This window comes from Nicotiana attenuata, unplaced genomic scaffold (genome assembly GCF_001879085.1).
Source record: "Nicotiana attenuata strain UT unplaced genomic scaffold, NIATTr2, whole genome shotgun sequence".
NCBI lineage: Eukaryota > Viridiplantae > Streptophyta > Magnoliopsida > Solanales > Solanaceae > Nicotiana > Nicotiana attenuata.
This window is the reverse complement of record NW_017670435.1, coordinates 552,102-571,026: the sequence shown is the minus strand read 5'-3', so window position 1 is coordinate 571,026 and position 18,925 is coordinate 552,102. Positions and strand designations below refer to the sequence as shown.

Below are 18,925 nucleotides of genomic sequence, written 5' to 3'. Positions count from 1 at the left end.
AATTATATATCTAAATGATGGAGATATGTAATTTGCTGAAAATTAAAAGTACCATGAAACGATTCACATAATTAAACAGTGTTTAACGTGATGATCTATTGACTTCAAACATGAATATTAGCAATATATTTTAGGATGAATATTCCACTTGTACATCTCAGTGATATGGTACACACGCGTGCCCGAATACTAATTATAAAAATAAAATAAAAAAGATGGAGACTTGTATTTACTTACTTTATGTCAAAAGAGATCTTCAGTTTACGTATACGAAAGTACAATGAATTCAAAGTTATCGAAGCTAAACGGGAGAACAACAACAACAACAACCCAGCAAAATCTCACTAGTGGGGTCTGGGGAGGGTAATATATACGCAGACCTTACTCCTACCCAGAAGGAGTAGAGAGGCTATTTCCGAAAGAACCTCGGCTCAAGAAAACAAAAAGACAAAAGGAGACTATCAGTATCACCCCAGAAATCATAGGAAAAATAGGAACAACATGAAATGCAGAAGAAAAATGCAAAGCAAAAGCGATAACTAGTAAATAGGTCTGGCATTGAAAAGCGAAATAGTAAGACACAACATTGCCACTAGCTATCTTAGACATAAACCCCAACAGACTAGTCTCACATGGTACGAAGTAAGGCAAGACACAACTACCTCCTAACTTACAACCCTAATACGCGACCTCCACATCTTCCTATCAAGTGTCATGTCCTCAGAAATCTGAAGTCTCGTCATGTCCTGCCTGATCACTTCTCCCCAATACTTCTTAGCACCCTCTACCTCTTCTCGTGCCTTCCACAATCAGACGCTCACACCTCCTTACCGGGGCATCTTGGCTTCTCCTCTATACATGCCCCAACCATCCGAGCCTCTCTTCCCACATCTTGTCATCAATGGGAGCCACGTGCACCTTTTCCCGAATATCATTATTCCTAATCTTATCCATCCTAGTGTGCCCGCACATCCACCTCAACATCCTCATTTCTGCTACTTTCATCTTCTGAATATGTGAGTTCTTAACAGGCCAGCACTCAGCCTCATACATCATGGCCCAAACCACTGCTTTATAGAACTATCAATGGCACTCTCTTGTAACACAGGACTCCAGCTGCTAACCTCCACTTCATCCATCCTACCCCAATACGGTGTATGATATCCTCGTCGATATCTCCTCCCCCTGGATAACGACCCAAGGTACTTGAAGCTGCCTCTACTTTGGATGACCTGGGATTCAAGCCTCACATCCACGCCCACTTCCCTCGGCTCAGCGCTGAACTTATACTCCAGGTATTCCTTCTTCGTCCTGCTCAGCTCGAAGCTAAACGGGAGAAATGGATGAAAAAATTATAAGTCACAAATGAATCTTAGAAGCTAACCAGGGAAATATTTTCAAACCACAGCTGAATTTAAGTTAACGCTTTGATGTAAACGTTAGACATCCAAAATCCATAGTAACCAGCTGAATGCAACCCCGCATCTAAATTGGATAATACTGCTAACAAGACTTCAATGAGAAACTTAATGGAAATATTATCATAAATCAAGATTACCAAGAAGGTTCAGAACCACCTAAAACACGTAAATGTTGGTAATCAGAGAACAGAGCCGCATATGTTACAGTTGGTTTGTTATTCTCTCCCATCATCTAACCATTTCAGCATAAACTACAAGAATGAGAAACAACAAAGGGAGGAAAAAGAACAGGGAAAAGAAGGGAGGAGGGATCTTTAACACCTAAGAAAAGAAATCCTACTGACAACCGAAAAACTAAAAGAAAATAAAACAAAAAGACCATGATTTATCGTCTTAATCTTTCAAGGTATCCAAGAAGCTCTGCAACTCCTTCAAACCTTCTGCAGAAATGCTCCTATGCACCCTTCCGCGTGGCGCAACCAAGTTAGGAGGTGGCTGCTTCTTAAAACACACCACAACCACTGATAGATTGTCCCCGCTCTTTCTTTTCAAAGCCTCGTCAACGAGATCTTTGCTGCACATCACTGGATCATTGTGTTCTTGGAGCCTTCGACGAGCGAAATCCACAGCATTTTGGCTCATGAAGACATCCCATATACCATCACAGCCTATTATGAGAAACTCGTCCTCTTCTGTAAGTCTGGTGCTCATAAGTTCGGGTTCTCCACTAAGGGGACCACCATCAACTGACTTTAGTCCTTCCAGGTGCCAATCTCCTAAAGCACGAGCCACATTGAGTTGTCCATTCAGGTAACCGTCATCCACATATCCTCCGGAAGCTTCAATGCGTTCTTTTTCCCTCAAACAAACTGGTTTGTGATCCCTCGACATCTCAATAGCTTTACCACGGCGACAGAGTACAGCTCTGCAGTCTCCAGCATTTGCCACAACCAGAGAACTGCTTTCCATGCAAAATATCAAAGCAAAAGAGATGCTTAGGGATCAGCAATCAAAGCAAAAGAAAGATAAGATAAAAGTAAATCCTCTTCACTCTAGGCTGTGAAAGCAAGTGGGGAGGGGGAGAAAGTGCAGTAGATCCAAGAATTTACTGACAATGATGCCAGCAAATGAACAAGAAGTCATGGATTTCATAGTGATAGATACATCTTTTAGATAAAATTAGATTACATTTTCCTCGGAGAAATCTAATATTGAATGTAAATGGTACAATAAACTCATCTGGCGAGATATATTACTAAAAGGTAGCTTAGTGGCACTATTTTCAGCTCATGTCATCATATTCATCTCTACCAGGTTAGAAGGAACACGTAGTGTATCAAAACCATAAAATACAAGTCCCAATTTAAAGAACTTTTAGTAATGTTCAGTCAAAGTTCCAATGCCACAAATATTAGTATGAGTTTTAGCCAACTCGCAAGAGGTCGGTGGACGAACAATAAGGAAGTGAGCGAGGTTTCCACATCTATAGAGAACCTCCTCATGCAAATAATTCAGATTGGAAGGTCTTACATATTGTATATGTTGAACATAGCTGCAAATTACCTCAGAACATGAGTTATAAAAAGGCAAGTATCCACCGATCAAAAACAGAAAAAATATGAGAATGGTGCAAATGTTCTAGTTGAAAAAACACAGGATCCCCCCCTGCAAATTATTATCGAATTGCTTCCAAATCAAACCTACCCTGAACCTGACTTAATCCATTTTGCCTGACCCCAGCCAAAAATAATGAAAAATAACAAATACTAAACAGTGCCGCAAACAATTTTAATGCAACAAAAGATGATTAAATGTTCTCTTCAACAGAAAGCAAGTGAACCTTCCAATAACAAGGGCTGCCAAAGCAGTGGTACCAGAAGCAAGATCAGCATCCAAGATGCAGGCTTCTGCGAAGGCAGTATCAGTTTGCAAGAATGCAGAAGAAATTGCCCTATCAATCTGCCTTGGGAAGTCTTCATCCTCCGCAATAAACCTTGGTAAGTGGTAGCACGCAAAGTCAGCTGCATGCTTTCCTCCATGTCCATCGAAAACCTTGCATTAATAGAAACAAAAAGTAGAGTTTTATACATCAAACGTATTTTTCCCCTATATCCACCATGAATCTGTGCACATGCAAAATGTCTTAAATGCTTCATCCATGCACAAACTACCCAAAAACAAGAAGACTTCAATATGTAAGCAAGCTTGATCTTGGAACCTAGTATTCTTCAGTTTCATTTAGAAAATGCAACATAAAAGAGGTCTGCACTTTTTTGAGTCTGGTAACAAATAAAAAATGTCTGCACTCGAAATTAATTTGAGATATCTAACACAGACCGCAAATTTGAAACGTCACTTCCCCTCAGCCTTGCATAAGTACTCCCAATTCTTGGTATCACTTCCAGCGCCAAAGAAATACTAGTTCAAAGGTATATCCCAATCAATCGTTGGAAACATAATGAAATGAAACAAACAGAGAGGGTAAGTAAACAACTCTGTAAACACAGTAATCAACTTGATACTACTTTTCACCACTCAGCTCCAGTATTGCCTCAGTAGTGGCAGCGTAGTGACTAAAAAGGCTATTCAGCTTTCAAACACTAAACAGGAAATGCTTGAATGATTTTAGTGATATCCTTAGTTTTGAGCATGAGAAGAAACTTCTAACTCCTCCTTTTACATGGAAAAAAAGAAAAGAAAAAAGAAGTGATCTTGTAATTGAAACTCAAGCAAAGAAAACCTCATAACTTTCCTTTACTTCACATCCCTCAGTTTTGGGTTGGGAGAGATAAACTTTATGAAAAGACCCACCTCACCACGAGATGAAAATAACATCAAAACCTTAAAATGTAGGGCCTGCCCTTCTAACTGTTTATTTCATCAACACACTTCTTCTGAGACACATCAGTTTCCAACATTTCCAATGCATGTAGAGTGAGAAGAGCTCTCTGTCATCTCACAATTCTCACCAAGTACCAAGAAATTACAAGCATTCCAACCAATCTATTATTAAAAAAGGAATTTGTACAAAATAATCTAGCATTTGGTCCTGAAACTTCAAAGCAGCCCATTTCTCGTGCTGCTCATTCGTATGAGCCTCAGTTATTGAGAGTTTGACCCTATCCTTGTTAGTTCGGCTACTGGAATTGAAGAGAGTGGATCTAGAGCTACTTATATACCACTAAAATTAATTTATTCGGTAATGCTAATGCATACACAGCTAATTTTAAGTCATAATGAGTTACACTTTCTTATGAATTTCTTTGTTACCAATTCAAGATTCCTCGGTTCGGGCCGGAGAAGCAACGTCATTCGATCATTATCAAACTAACTGCAATCTTTTTCTGTCCGTGAAGATCCCACCAGAGCGCCTTCTACTTCTAATAGGCCATGAACGTGTAACAGTAAAACTTTAAAGTCAAAGGCGAATGCAGCTTTTTGTGTTTTACTACCTAAATAGTGCCAGGAATTAAGTAAACATTAACAAACATCAAGTTTCTATGTACTTTCTCGGTGGCAAATAAGTTTGTGCTACTCCCACACCCTGGCTTTGGACTTGTGATTAATAATTTAGCAACCTAGGTTTATTCATCTGCAACTGATGGTGCATTATTAAGTTCATTTAAACCTGAAACCACAACAAGATTTTGTTTTTTGTTCTTATCAGTAGAGTTCCCGTAAAGTGTTTTCCAAAATAAACTAGAATTGTAACTGCTTTATCAAATAAAACTGGACGGAACAAGTTCATCATACAATTTGAGCCAAATAAAAGTTACCCCCCCCCCCCACCCCCAATATTCCCTTTTCGAACAACATAACTTATTTAATAGCCGTCCTACAGTCCTCAGGAATTAACAGTATTTCCAGAACAAATATGACATAATTCTTGAAATTCTCACACACACAGCGGCAGGACAGTAGGGAAGCACTAAACGACCTGCATATATTGCATTTCAGAAAAATATAATCTGAAAGTATATCAAGCAAATGCATAAAGAAACTCGGCACAAATGCAAACAAGTCAAGTCTACAAGCAAATGCATAAAGAAACTCGGCACAAATGCAAACAAGTGAAGTCAACATATAGGTATCTAATTTGTATATGAGCAGCCACACTTTTGTTGTATATTTTTTGCTATGCATCTTCTTGATGCCATTTAATGAAATTATCTTACTTCATCAAAAAAAACATATAGGTATCTAATAAGCCTGAATGACTAGGTCTGAATATAAATTAAAACTGTAAATAACAAAAAATTAGCAGAATGCTCAAGGAACCAGGGGAACTGCAGAGACAGCATTGCCTGCCCTGTCAAATGCAGAATAATATTTTTTACGGTAAACAGCTAAATGCTGAATAATTAGAACATAATTTATTCCCAAATATGGGGAGTTAAATTAATATCACTCCTCAGAAATTATGAGTGCAAGAGCAGAGCAAAATTATTACCCCGTAGAAGGCATGATTCCCTTCATTAGAACTAGTTGATCGATAGTGGCTCATAAAATTGTCGGCACACACATACACGTCTTCCATGCTTGACCGAGATCCAATGTCCGCCCAAGCACCTGAGCGAAGTAACGGAATGTACTCTGTTGCATGATCACCTGTAGCTGCCCTTGGTTCAAGAGAAACATCTGATAACTTGGTTCTCACCTGGTAAATCTCCACTCAAAACTTCAATACACATCAAGAAGATACAAAATCACCATAGATCATACAAATGCTGAAAGTTCAGCCAGCAACTAATTCGAAGTAATATAAAAATAAAAAGTAACAGATCATAATGTCCAAACAAATTACAAATAGATCAGAAATAATAACATGATTAATAAAACAGACAAACAAAATATACTGATCCAATAGTTGATATATTAAATTTCTATTAATTCAGAAAACTAGCCTATTAAGATTTTTCATGTAGACCTAAGAATAAAATTCATATAAGAATTAATGAAAGTGGTATACTCTTCAAAGAGAATAACACTGAAGAAGCCAAAACCAGAAAACTACATCCTCCTAGTAGATGCTATTCAAATCAAAGAAGGATTAATATCATTCACTTCACTAAATCAGCAGAATGCTTCCAACCATGACGCCACAGCCATAAAAATTCCCAGAAAACATCACATTAAACAACTTTTTTTCTTTAGTTATATTGAAAACGTATGCATGTAAATTCCAAATCTCAACATATTACTTATGAAACCATAAAACAGGGTTGGAACACATCTCCCCAATAAGACAATCGAACTGTCAGATGACAAGAAGAGATAGTTGCAAAGAACACAGCAGCTTCTATTGCTTTAAAACACATAAAGATAACCTTTCTAACTTGGTCGCTATCTTAATTGGGCAGAGTCAGATTACCACGAAAATGTCCAATATTTGTAAATATAAGCAATCATATCATAATAATATATCCAATGAACAAAACAATAGAGAAGTACTTCTTTGGCTTTGTTTAATGCACTAAGCCAACTAACACAAATTATCTATTAAAACCACTCCAAAAGATGCATAAACTTTACTATAACAACAACAATAACAACTACAGCTCAATGCCAAACTAGTTCGGATCGGCTACATAAGCTCTATTCAAGGGCGGAGCTAAATAGGAGTAAGGGGATTCATTGAATCCCCTCCTTTGAAATACTAGAAAAAGTGAGTTTTCTTTGTTATATATAAACGGTTCAATCCCCCTGACTAAAAAAATCCAGTGTAGTGTCTGAGCGGGTTCAAAATTGCTTCAGGTCATAGATTCAAATCCTAGCGAAACATTGTTGTATTTTTTTGAAACCCCTAGTATAAATTCTCCCCTGGACCAAGGGCTCTATTCAGACCCAATTCATTCTAATACTAAAGAAATTAAGTTTTTCTAACACCGGATCTAAGGAAAGTGCACCGACACAACTAGGCCTTTATCCCAACTAGTAAAAGAGTAATACTTTGCAACTACAATAAATTAAAAAAAAAAAACTAAAAAAATCCAATAAATGCTAAGGCTAAAGTAGACAATTTACCAAAGAGGGGTGTCGAACAAGGGACCTCTTGGTGGCAGACGCCACTAAACGGTGCCCTCCTCCAGCAAGAGGATTCGGCGGCTTGCTATTACTGGAGCTCTCATTTTCTCTGCAATTATCAAACATCAATTTACTGTCTTCCATTTTGATTCTCAACCATAACTGTACGGAAATAAATCAATGTAGAAATTTGTTATAAAATTAGGGATCTGTGGTGCAATTTCGATGAATCTAGGGTTTTTATTTAAATTAAAGGGGTTTCTTTTAGGGTTTTAACGGGCGGGAAAAAGAGGAAATTGTAGGGTGTGCGAGGAAACAGAGAGATTTAGGGATGGATAGAATGCAATTGGTTTGGGATCTGTTTTAGGAGAAAAGATTGGGGATTTCTGAGGCGTTGTTTTTTAAGGTGGGGACCGAACTTAAGCAAGGCGGTGATTTGGTTGACTACTTGACAGGTAGAAAATATAACTACGTATGATACAAGTTACTCATACCTATGATAGTGTGAATTTTATTATTATTAATCATTTTAAAATAAATGAATATTTTTTAATTAATATAATTATGAATAATTATAAACCGTATATAATAGTAGAACTTAAGCTCAATACCTCTATATTGTCAATACACTAAAATTATACTTTTCATTCAAATCTATAATTGTCTTATAAACAATTAATATAGAAATTAAACTCAGCATAAATATTGTGGACTATATCTCTTTTTCGTCTCACAAAAATTATACTCTTTTACTTGTTAAAATTTATAAAATTTGAGAAAAGAATAAATATTTAAAATAGAAATATATATAAAACGACGTGACCTTTTGTTTTTACTTTACTTTTTCTCTATTTTTTTTTTTTTTTACAAATAAGACAAGACCTAACATCACGACTAGTTATCTTGTAGAAGAACTAATGGAGAGCAAACCATAAGAGTATGAAAAATTGAACATAGATTCAAATAAATGGGAGTCATAGCATTTGACGTTTAAACTTTAGGGGTCGTTTGGTAGGGTGCATAAGAATAATGCTGAATATGGTGTATTAGCAATGCTGGTATTAGTTATGCTTGCATTAGTTATGTTGACATATTTTTTATCCATTGTTTGGTTTGATGTATTAAAGCATTGCACAATTTCTAAAAGAATTGCTTGTTTACAAAAATGTCCTCGTAACCAGTCCATCACTCTAACTTTTTAAAAGAAACATATGTTGAAAAATATTTTTATATGAAAAAGTATAAAAAAATTATTTGATTTGTGTACTTATATTGTAATATAGAACTAAATATTTATTTATAAAAAAAATTATGTATGCTAAGTATTTATTTATTTACTAGAGATATAATTTTATTTCTCACTATTTGGATTATTTTAAACTTGCATTAATATAATAACTAGCATATTTTAATCAAGCATAATTTTTGAAGGACAATTTTATCTTTAACTAAGCTAATGCTGTTATATATCTGTATTGCTGAAAATAAATTAAATAATAATCTTTCTGAAAACAAAAACAGAAAGTTAATAGAAATTAAATTCCGAAAAACAGTAAACTTCTTCAAAATAAATTTTGAAAACGCTGTAGGAATAAATCGAGCCCACTGAATACACAGTGTGTCCTTAAGGAAATTATTCCCCTCAAGTACCCGAGGTTCTGGAATATATCCTCCCAGGATAGAACGATTTAACTCACCAGTATATCGGTACCTAAAACTCTGGTGATCGGCGAACCACTCGTTGGTCGTAAAACACACTGGAATATTTTGTGCAGAAGAAGAAGAAGATTCAGAAAATTTCGTAAGTAAATATTCTGGGATTTGAAGGTATATTTATAGCCAACTTGGTGTTGTTTCTGAAGAGGTTTGCAACCTTTCAGAACAGCCATAGCTGTTGGAACAGGTGTGACACTGTTCCAGAACAGCCATGGTTGTTCAAAATATTGTGGGAAATATAAAACGGATTTAAAATAATCCGGGAAAGAAAAACGGGCCGGACCGAACCGGGTCGCGGGTCATGGGTTATTTAGGATTGAATTTTTTTAATTAATTAATTAAATATTTGAAAAGAATTTTGTCCAAAAAGATTAATCAATCAATCTTTGACAAATCCAAATCCGAATCCGAATCCGAAGCCGAAGCCGAAGCCAAAGCCAAAGCCGAGCCGAGCGAGCGAGCGAGCGACGGCGACGGCGCGAGGCTTGCCTTCTTCTTAGCTCTTTAAGAGCTAAAAGATAAGCTTCTCTTTATATACACAAAGATTTTCTTTCCTTCTACCAATGAGGGACAAAGTGCATAAGTGAAATGAACTCATTTAAAATTTCACTTCCCTCCATTTCTTTTCCCACCATTTTTCATTCACACCTCTTTTGTTATTATTTATTAATAACAAACCCAACAATCCCCCACATGAATGGGGAATGGCTATAAACTCAAAGGAATGCACGGACGTGTGTGTGTTTTACAAGCAAGAATTGATTGCATCTGGATAAGTAGGTTTCCTTTTGAACTTTCCGTAGTGAACTTATATCGGATATACTCGGTCAATCGGTAGATTTGATATCTTTGAACCGTCGAGCTTTGTTGTATACCTAGACAACATAAGTCACACAATCAATCCTTAACCATCTATGGTTCTCACAGTTGTGTTCTTTTCAGCCATGAACACCGCCTGGTTTCATGAGTGCTTAGAGAATGGGACTTTACTTTCATTCTCCTTGAAGCGGCTTACACTTCACACTCACATAGGTGATTCCTAAACGTGTAATCCTAAAGACACACTATCTGGTCATATCCTGCCAGACTTAGCAAATCATTAAAAAGCTTTAAGCTTTATTGACTTATAAAAAAGCCTTAATGCTTTACCTCGTTTTTGAACATTGTCTTCATCACTAGAGTGGGTTGAGTTAGTTGACAATGTTGAACCGTCATTCATAACTTTGTTTGATCTCTTTGAACCTAGCTCTTGGGATCTCCAGTCTGCTAGGTAGAGTTACCGCCATGATGACTTGTCCTAGGCCTTTAACACCATTCCCTTTGATGATCTTTCAACCGCCTCTCTAGATAGGCCTTTTGTAAGTGGATCCGACACATTATCTCTTGACTTTATATAGTCAATTGTGATAACACCACTAGAGAGTAGTTGTCTAACAGTATTGTGTCTCCGTCGAATATGACGAGATTTCCCGTTATACATAACGCTCCCTGCCCTACCTATTGCCGCTTGACTATCACAATGTATACATATAGGTGCCAAAGATTTGGGCCAAAATGGAATATCTTCCAAGAAATTCCGGAGCCATTCAGCTTCTTCACCGGCCTTATCTAAAGATATGAATTCAGATTCCATTGTAGAACGGGCGATGCACGTTTGTTTGGATGATTTCCAAGACACTGCTCCACCCCCAATTGTGAAAACATATCCACTCGTGGATTTAACTTCAGATGATCCGGTGATCCAATTTGCATCACTATATCCCTCGATCACGGAAGGACATTTGTTATAATGCAAAGCATAATTTTTGGGTATGTTTCAGATACCCCAAAACGCGTTTCATTGCCATCCAATGTATTTGATTGGAATTACTTATAAACCGACTCAGTTTTCTAATAGCACATGCTATATCTGGTCGCGTACAATTCATGATATACATCAAACTTCCCAATACTCTTGCATAGTCCAGTTGTGAGTCACTTTCACCTTCATTCTTTTGAAGTGCATAACTCACGTCAATTGGAGTCTTGGCAATTTTGAAATCCAAATACTTGAACTTGTCAAGTACCTTTTCAATGTAGTGAGACTGTGATAATGCTAGACCTTGTGGAGTCTTTCGAATTCTGATTCCTAAGATCACATCAGCAACTCCTAAGTCTTTCACGTCGAATTTGCTAGCCAACATGCGCTTTGTAGCATTTATATCTGCCATACTTTTGCTTATTATCAACATGTCATCAACATATAAACAAACAATGACTTCATGACCTAGAGTATTTTTAATGTAAACAATTTGTCACACTCGTTGATTTTAAATCCATTTGCCAACATTGTTTGGTCAAATTTTACATGCCATTGTTTGGGTGCTTGTTTAAGTCCATAAAGCGACTTAACAAGTTTGCACACTTTCTTTTCTTTACCAGGAACCACAAAACCCTCAGGTTTACTGTGTTAAACCAACAATCAGGAAAAACTGTTAGAAAAATAAAAGAAACTGGAAAACAGAAGAGTTTAAGAAATATTCCGAGTCCACAATTTTCTTGTGTGTCCTTAAGGAATTTTAACCCCCTCACACGTTGCCAAGGTAATGGATTAAATCCTCCCAGGATAAAACGGAATAAACCTTCCTGCAACAGTGGAAATACAAACTGCAGGATACCAACGAACTCAAAGAACGGAGCAAAATCACACTTACGAATTTGAGAGAGAGAGACTGCGAATTAGGATGCAGTATATTCAGAAAGAAAGAAGTTCTGGAGTGTTTTTCGTGTGTAGAAAATGGAGCCTTGCCTCGGAATTTATAGGCAATTATCAGAAGAAGTGTCTGGAAAAGGTGCCTTTTCAGAAGAATACGCTGCCTGCCGCAGTCGCGGCAGAACCGCGGTCAGAGAGGCTCTCTGAATCAGCCTGCCGCGGTTCTACCGCGGTCGCGGCAGAACCGCTTTCAGAGAGGCCCTCTGAACCTTCAGCAGGGTTCTGGCATATTTTCAGCAGTGATTTGGCATTTAATTAATTATTAAATAATTAAATAAATTTTGTCCAAAAATAATCTTATCGATCGATCATTTGACAAATCCAAATCCAAAGCCGAAGCCGAAGCCGAAGCCGAGCCGAGCGAGCGACGACGACGGTGCGAGGGTTCATTCTCTTCAACTCCTTTTAAGAGATTTAAGAAGTGATTCTATATATAAGCACACAAATGTGGTTGTCCCTCACCAATGAGGGACAAAGTGCAAGACAAAAGTTCACTTCTTCAAATTTTCAATTTCCCTCCATTTCCAATTCACACTTCTTCTACTTTAAAGCCCAATGGCTTAAAGTCCAACAATCCCCCATATGAATGGGAATGGCTGTATCAAGAAAGATCATAGATGAAAGCTATGTGATTTTGCAAGTAAGGATTAATTGCATCTGGATAAGTAGGTTTCCCTTTGAACTTTCCGTAGTGAACATATGTCGGATATACTCGGTCAATCGGTAGATTTGATATATTTGAACCGTCGAACTTTAGTGCATACCTAGACAACCATATGTCACACAACCAACCCTTAACCGTCTTTTGGTTCTCATTGTTGTGTTCGTTTTAGCCATGAACACCGCCCGGTTTCATAAGTGCGTAGAGAATTGGCCTTACAAAATTCTCATTGAAGCGGCTTCCACTTCACACTTACATAGGTGATTCCTAAACGTGTAATCCTTTAGATTGACACTATTTGATAAATACCTCATCAAACTTAGGTAATCATTAAAGAACGTGTAAAGTTCTATCCTTGTTACTGAACATTGTCTTCATCACGAGAATGGACCAAAGATTTTATTTTGACAATGTTGAACCGGTCAATCACAACTTTGTTTGAGCTCCTTGAACCTAGATCTCGGAACATCCAAAATTCTAGGTAGAGTTACCGCCATGTTGACTTGTCCTCGGCCATAGTCCCATTCCTTAGATGATTTCTCAACTCCCTCTCTAGTTAAGCCTTTTGTAAGCGGATCCGCCACATTATCCTTTGATCTTACATAATCAATAGTGATAATTCCACTAGAAAGTAGTTGTCTAACGGTGTTATGTCTTCGTCGTATATGACGAGACTTTCCGTTATACATAACGCTTCCTGCCCGTCCTATTGCAGCCTCACTATCGCAATGTATGCAAATAGGAGCCAAAGGTTTTGGCCAGAACGGAATGTCTTCTAAGAAATTTCGAAGCCATTCAGCTTCTTCACCGGCTTTATCCAAAGCTATAAACTCTGATTCCATTGTAGAGCGAGCAATGCACGTTTGTTTGGAAGACTTCTAAGATACTGCTCCTCCACCAACAGTAAGAACATATCCACTTGTGGACTTTGTTTCTGATGAGCCGGTTATCCAATTAGCATCACTATATCCTTCGATAACCGCAGGATATTTATTGTAGTGTAAAGCGTAGTCTTGGGTATATTCCAAATATCCCAGAACTCGTTTCATTGCTACCCCGTGATGTTTGTTGGGATTACTTGTGAATCGACTAAGTTTACTTATCGCACAAGCTATATCAGGTCGAGTACAGTTCATGATGTACATTAAGCTTCCCAACACACGATCATACTCCAATTAAGACGTACTTTCACCTTTATTCTTTATGAGATGATGATTTAAGTCAATTGGAGTTCTTGCACTTCTAAATTCCAAGTGTTTGAATTTTTCAAGTACCATTTTCACGTAATGTGATTGAGACAAAGCTAGATCTTGAGGAGTCCTCTGGANAACTCCTTTTAAGAGCTTTAAGAAGTGATTCTATATATAAGCACACAAATGTGGTTGTCCCTCACCAATGAGGGACAAAGTGCAAGACAAAAGTTCACTTCTTCAAATTTTCAATTTCCCTCCATTTTATTTTCCTCCATTTCCAATTCACACTTCTTCTACTTTAAAGCCCAATGGCTTAAAGTCCAACAGTTCCATGTAAATCTCTTCCTCCAATTCTCTATTTAGGAAAGCTGTTTTAACATCCATTTGATGGATTTCAAGACCATACACTGCCGCTAGTGCCACTAACACCCTAATAGATGTTATCCTTGTTACTGGCGAGTAAGTGTCAAAGTAATCAAGGCCTTCCTTTTGTCTATAACCTTTGACAACAAGTCTTGCCTTATATTTGTCAATAGTGCCATCAGCTTTAATTTTCCGTTTAAAGATCCATTTCGAACCTAAAGGCTTATTTCCTGGAGGAAGATCAACCAATTCCCATGTATGGTTATCCAAAATTGCTTGAATCTCACTATTGACTGCCTCTTTCCAAAATGCTGAATCAGAAGACAACATGGCTACTTTAAAAGTTTGAGGCTCATTTTCAAGCAAGAATGTCACAAAATCTGGTCCAAAGGAAGTAGATGTTCTTTGACGTTTGCTACGCCTTGGATCTTCTATACTTGGAGTATTTTCCTTTGGTTCTTCCCGAGGTCGTTTAGGTCTTTCACTTAACGACTCGCGTTCAGTTTTATACGGATAGATGCTTTCAAAGAATTCAACATTATCTGATTCCATTACCATATTAACATGAATCTCGGGATTATCGGATTTATGAACCAAAAACCGACATGCTTTACTATTTGTAGCATATCCAATGAAAATGCAATCTACTGTTTTTGGTCCGATTTTAACCCTTTTAGGTAAAGGAACTTGTACCTTTGCTAGACACCCCCACACTTTAAAATATTTCAAGTTGGGTTTTCTTCTTTTCCATTTTTCATATGGAATAGATTGCGTTTTGTTGTGGGGTACTCTGTTGAGTATTCGGTTAGCTGTAAGGATAGCTTCCCCCCACAAACTCTGCGGTAATCCGGAACTTAGTAATAAAGAATTCATCATTTCTTTTAACGTCCGATTTTTCCTTCCCGCAATTCCGTTGGATTGAGGTGTATAAGGTGCAATAGTTTGATGGATAATTCCATATTCCGAACATATTTCTGCAAACGCCGTTTCTATTGCTTTGTAGAGCCAACCACATGAACTGTTGTTTGTGTCATAACAGAGCCAGAATAAATGGTGAAGTTTTTAATCTTCAAACCAATCTGACACAATCAGAATTAATAAACGGTGAAGTTTTTAATCTTCTAACCGAGTAATACCTGATATCGGATCTAATAAACGGTGAAGTTTTTAATCTTCAAACCGAGTAATATGTGACACAATCAAATTTAATAAACGATGAAGTTTTCAATCTTCAAACCGAATAATAAATTAGAGTAGAAAATCACTAAGATTTTAATATCCAAAGCGAGTATAAAGTCAATTAGACTTTAATGTCCGACAAATGAGTAGAAAGTCACGAAGACTTTAATCTCAACGAACAAGTATCATGTAGATTTTGATTTCAAAGCAGGAGTAGAAAATCACGAAGATTTTAGTCTCTATTACGGATGTAGAAAATCACGAGAATTTTAATTTCCTTTCCAAATGGTATTCCAACTAAACCATTATAACACTTTAAACAGTTTGATCTCTTTCTCTAATCAAACAAGTATATGTATAATTCTACATATTATATTCATGATCTCAAGAATATTTTCATGTATTAGTGTAAGATTCAAGTCCTACTTCTTGAATGAGAACTTGTCCAAAGGACTCTTAGGTTTTCATAACCAATTTACCAATTCCTCCATCATATGAACCGATATTTACCAGTATGAAACAAAATAATTGTTTCCAAAGAAACAATTTAGGCATCGATTCAAAGAAACATGAAGTAAAATGTTTTCTGTCCACTTTTCCTCATTATACACCAATGACTCGAGGAGAGAATGGTGCATTTTTTTTCACTATTTATTATTTTCTGATTTCTCTTCATTTTCTCTTCAACTCTAAAGTAAATAATCACACAGAGGAGAAGACCCAACTATAATGATCTTCTTCTTTGTTGAAAACTAAAGTTATGGAGAAACATTTGAGAAGTAGTTGCACGGGAAACGTTCAACGTGGTTACTGCCGTGTTATGGAAACTCCATGTTCCCGCCTAATTTTCTGCCATCACGTGTTAAGTTCCATAAGCTTGGCTTCAAGTACTTGAGATTATCATCTAATTTCTTCAGCATCCGTTGAAGATTCAGTCAAGTGCGGCGCTTTGTAGTCATTGCAAACGTAATAAGACTTTATGGAGATAGAGAAGTAACAGAGGAGATTTGCGCATAAGTTGTGTGATATGCTTGGATTTTCTACAGTGTGATACAACAATTACACCGTTTCACACGTATCAATGCCTTTTGGTTGCATGAATTGCAATAGTCAATCAAAAAACCAATTAGCCAAAAAAACAGATACGTATTATTTTAATTTCTGTTTGCTTCTCAACTTTTCTATGTCGTATAATAATTTCCTTAAGATTGTTTGTATATCTTTATTGCTGAAAATAAATTAAATAATAATCTTTCTGAAAACAAAAATAGAAAGTTAATAGAAATTAAATTTCAAAAAAAGTAAACTTCTTCAAAATAAATTTTGAAAACGTTGTAGGAACAAATCGAGCCCACTGAATACACAGTGTGTCCTTAAGGAAATTATTCCCCTCAAGTACCCGAGGTTCTGGAATATATCCTCCCAGGATAGAACGATTTAACTCACCAGTATATCGGTACCTAAAACTTTGGTGATCGGCGAACCACTCGATGGTCGTAAAACACACTGGAATATTTTGTGCAGAAGAAGAATCCAGAACAGCCATGGCTGTTCAAAATATTGCGCCGAAGCCGAAGCCGAGCCGAGCGAGCGACGACGGCGCGAGGCTTGCCTTCTTCTTAGCTCTTTAAGAGCTAAAAGATGAGCTTCTCTTTATATACACAAAGATTTTCTTTCCTTCTACCAATGAGGGACAAAGTGCATAAGTGAAATGAACTCATTCAAAATTTCACTTCCCTCCATTTCTTTTCACACCATTTTCCATTCACACCTCTTTTGTTATTATTTACTAATAACAAACCCAATACATGCATGCATTAAAACCCATTGCATTGCTAATAACATGGTTTTCTATGCATTAGTTATGCATAGGATAATACCAAATAGGATGTATAACTAGTGCTTGCATAACTAATGCATAGGTTCAAAATATCTACCAAACAAGGTATTATTAATACACAAAGCTAATGCATGCATTATTTTATCTAATGCATCCTACCAAACGATCCTAAGAAATAGAAATATTTAAAATAGAAATATATATAAAACGACCCCTAAGAAAAGGATAAATATTTAAAATAGAAAGTTTAAACGTCAAATGCTATGACTCCCATTTTTTTGAATCTATGTTCAATATTTCATACTCTTATGGTTTGCTCTCCATTAGTTCTTCTACAAGATAACTAGTCGAGATGTTAGGTCTTGTCTTATTTGTAAAAAAAAAAAAATAGAGAAAAAGAAAAGTAAAACAAGTCACTATGTTCAAAGAGAACTTTATTTTTTAAAAGAAAAACAAAAGGTCACGTCGTTTTATATATATTTCTATTTTAAAGTGTTAGGCATTTGCCAACACGTTTATCAACTAATCAATTTTGATCCATAAGCAATTAAGAATATCTCAACCAATAATTCTATTCATAGTAATTCAACGTTAACAATTCAACATCTAGGAAAACATTTGACACAAGTATTATTTCTTGTGTCTTGAGGTACATCTGAACTAGGGCTGATACACGTCTTATTACGCATTATTAATTTTAAATTATCAATTCAATTAATTTGAATTGTAAATGTACAAGAACTAATTAGGGTAAAAAGAGGTTACTTATTTGAGATCAAAGTATTTTTTTTCTTTTGGCTTAAGCTTTGAAAAGAGTGTAAGTTTTCCACAACACTCATGAACAATTAGGCTTTGTCGATCCTTGCTATAAATGTACTTGATAAGTCATCATATTGGTTAGCTGGACTGCAAAAAATGGCCCGATATTACGTTAGTTCATTATTAGGACATTAGTAACTATGATGATACAGTGTAATAACCTTAGGCATACGTGACACTTTATTGGGAAACGTTTAAATACTCATTTAGCAAAGTTTAATCACGTTAATTCCATCCTTGATGTCACCACATGATCACAAGCCTTTTTTTTATAGACAAAATATTGTTTGGGTCAATTTACGCAATCAATTTAAGTAGCAACATATCACAAGTATAGAATTGTAGATGCCGAGTAAATCAATATACCAAAACTAGAAGAGTTGGGCTTATATTGAAAAGCCGTGGGATGTACTACGAGCCCGTTTGACTTAGCTGATTTAGAGTAGCTGATAAGCATTAGGTGCTGATAAGCATTTTTAACTACTGAAACTGATTTAAAAAATAAGCAGTTACGTGTTTGGATAACAGTGCTGAAATTAATAATATGCAGCTGAAGAACTTGGTATACGAATAGTTTTGTTTTAAAAAGAAGCATTTTAGGGATAGAATAGTAAATCTTTTGGTCAAACTTAAAGTGCTTATAAGCTGAAATTTGATAAGTTGGGTGAAACCAACTTATGGCTTTTGGCTTATTTTTTGGCTTATAAGCACTTAACTTATAAGCACTTTTAATTTTACCAAACACGTAGATAAGCCAAAAAATGCTTATAAGCCAGTTTGACCAGCTTATAAGCTTAGCCAAACACCCTCTACAAGTTTTTCTTCAACACGTCAACAACTCAACCAACATTTAGGGACCATCGCAAGCTTCTCCCTACTTCTTTTCTTCTTTCTTTTCTTTTTTTTTATTGGGGGGGGGGGGTTGTGGCTGGGAGGAGAAGAGGGTAGGAGTGGGAG

General features: G+C 36.5%; 1 protein-coding gene across 1 annotated transcript; it reads right to left on the bottom strand.

Moving 5' to 3' along the window:
• Positions 1–1,498: 1,498 nt before the first annotated feature.
• Positions 1,499–7,877, bottom strand: LOC109239368 (probable protein phosphatase 2C 22). Its single transcript, XM_019405922.1, has 4 exons — positions 7,446–7,877; positions 5,872–6,078; positions 3,262–3,473; positions 1,499–2,379 (listed from the first exon to the last, which is right to left on the bottom strand). The coding sequence occupies exons 1-4, from the start codon at positions 7,587–7,589 to the stop codon at positions 1,815–1,817; spliced, it is 1,128 nt and encodes a 375-aa protein (XP_019261467.1). The 5' UTR covers positions 7,590–7,877; the 3' UTR covers positions 1,499–1,814.
• Between the last annotated feature and the right edge of the window lie 11,048 nt (positions 7,878–18,925).

What these genes read in the sequence shown, in the direction of transcription:
- LOC109239368 (XM_019405922.1), bottom strand. Translation starts at nt 7,589, where the DNA reads ATGGAAGACAGTAAATTGATGTTTGATAATTGCAGAGAAAATGAGAGC. An exon ending in GGAATCATGCCTTCTACGGG is followed by an intron (nt 3,474 to 5,871) that starts GTAATAATTTTG and finishes TATTAATGCAAG; the next exon opens with GTTTTCGATGGACATGGAGG. An exon ending in GCAGCCCTTGTTATTGGAAG is followed by an intron (nt 2,380 to 3,261) that starts GTTCACTTGCTT and finishes CATGGAAAGCAG; the next exon opens with TTCTCTGGTTGTGGCAAATG.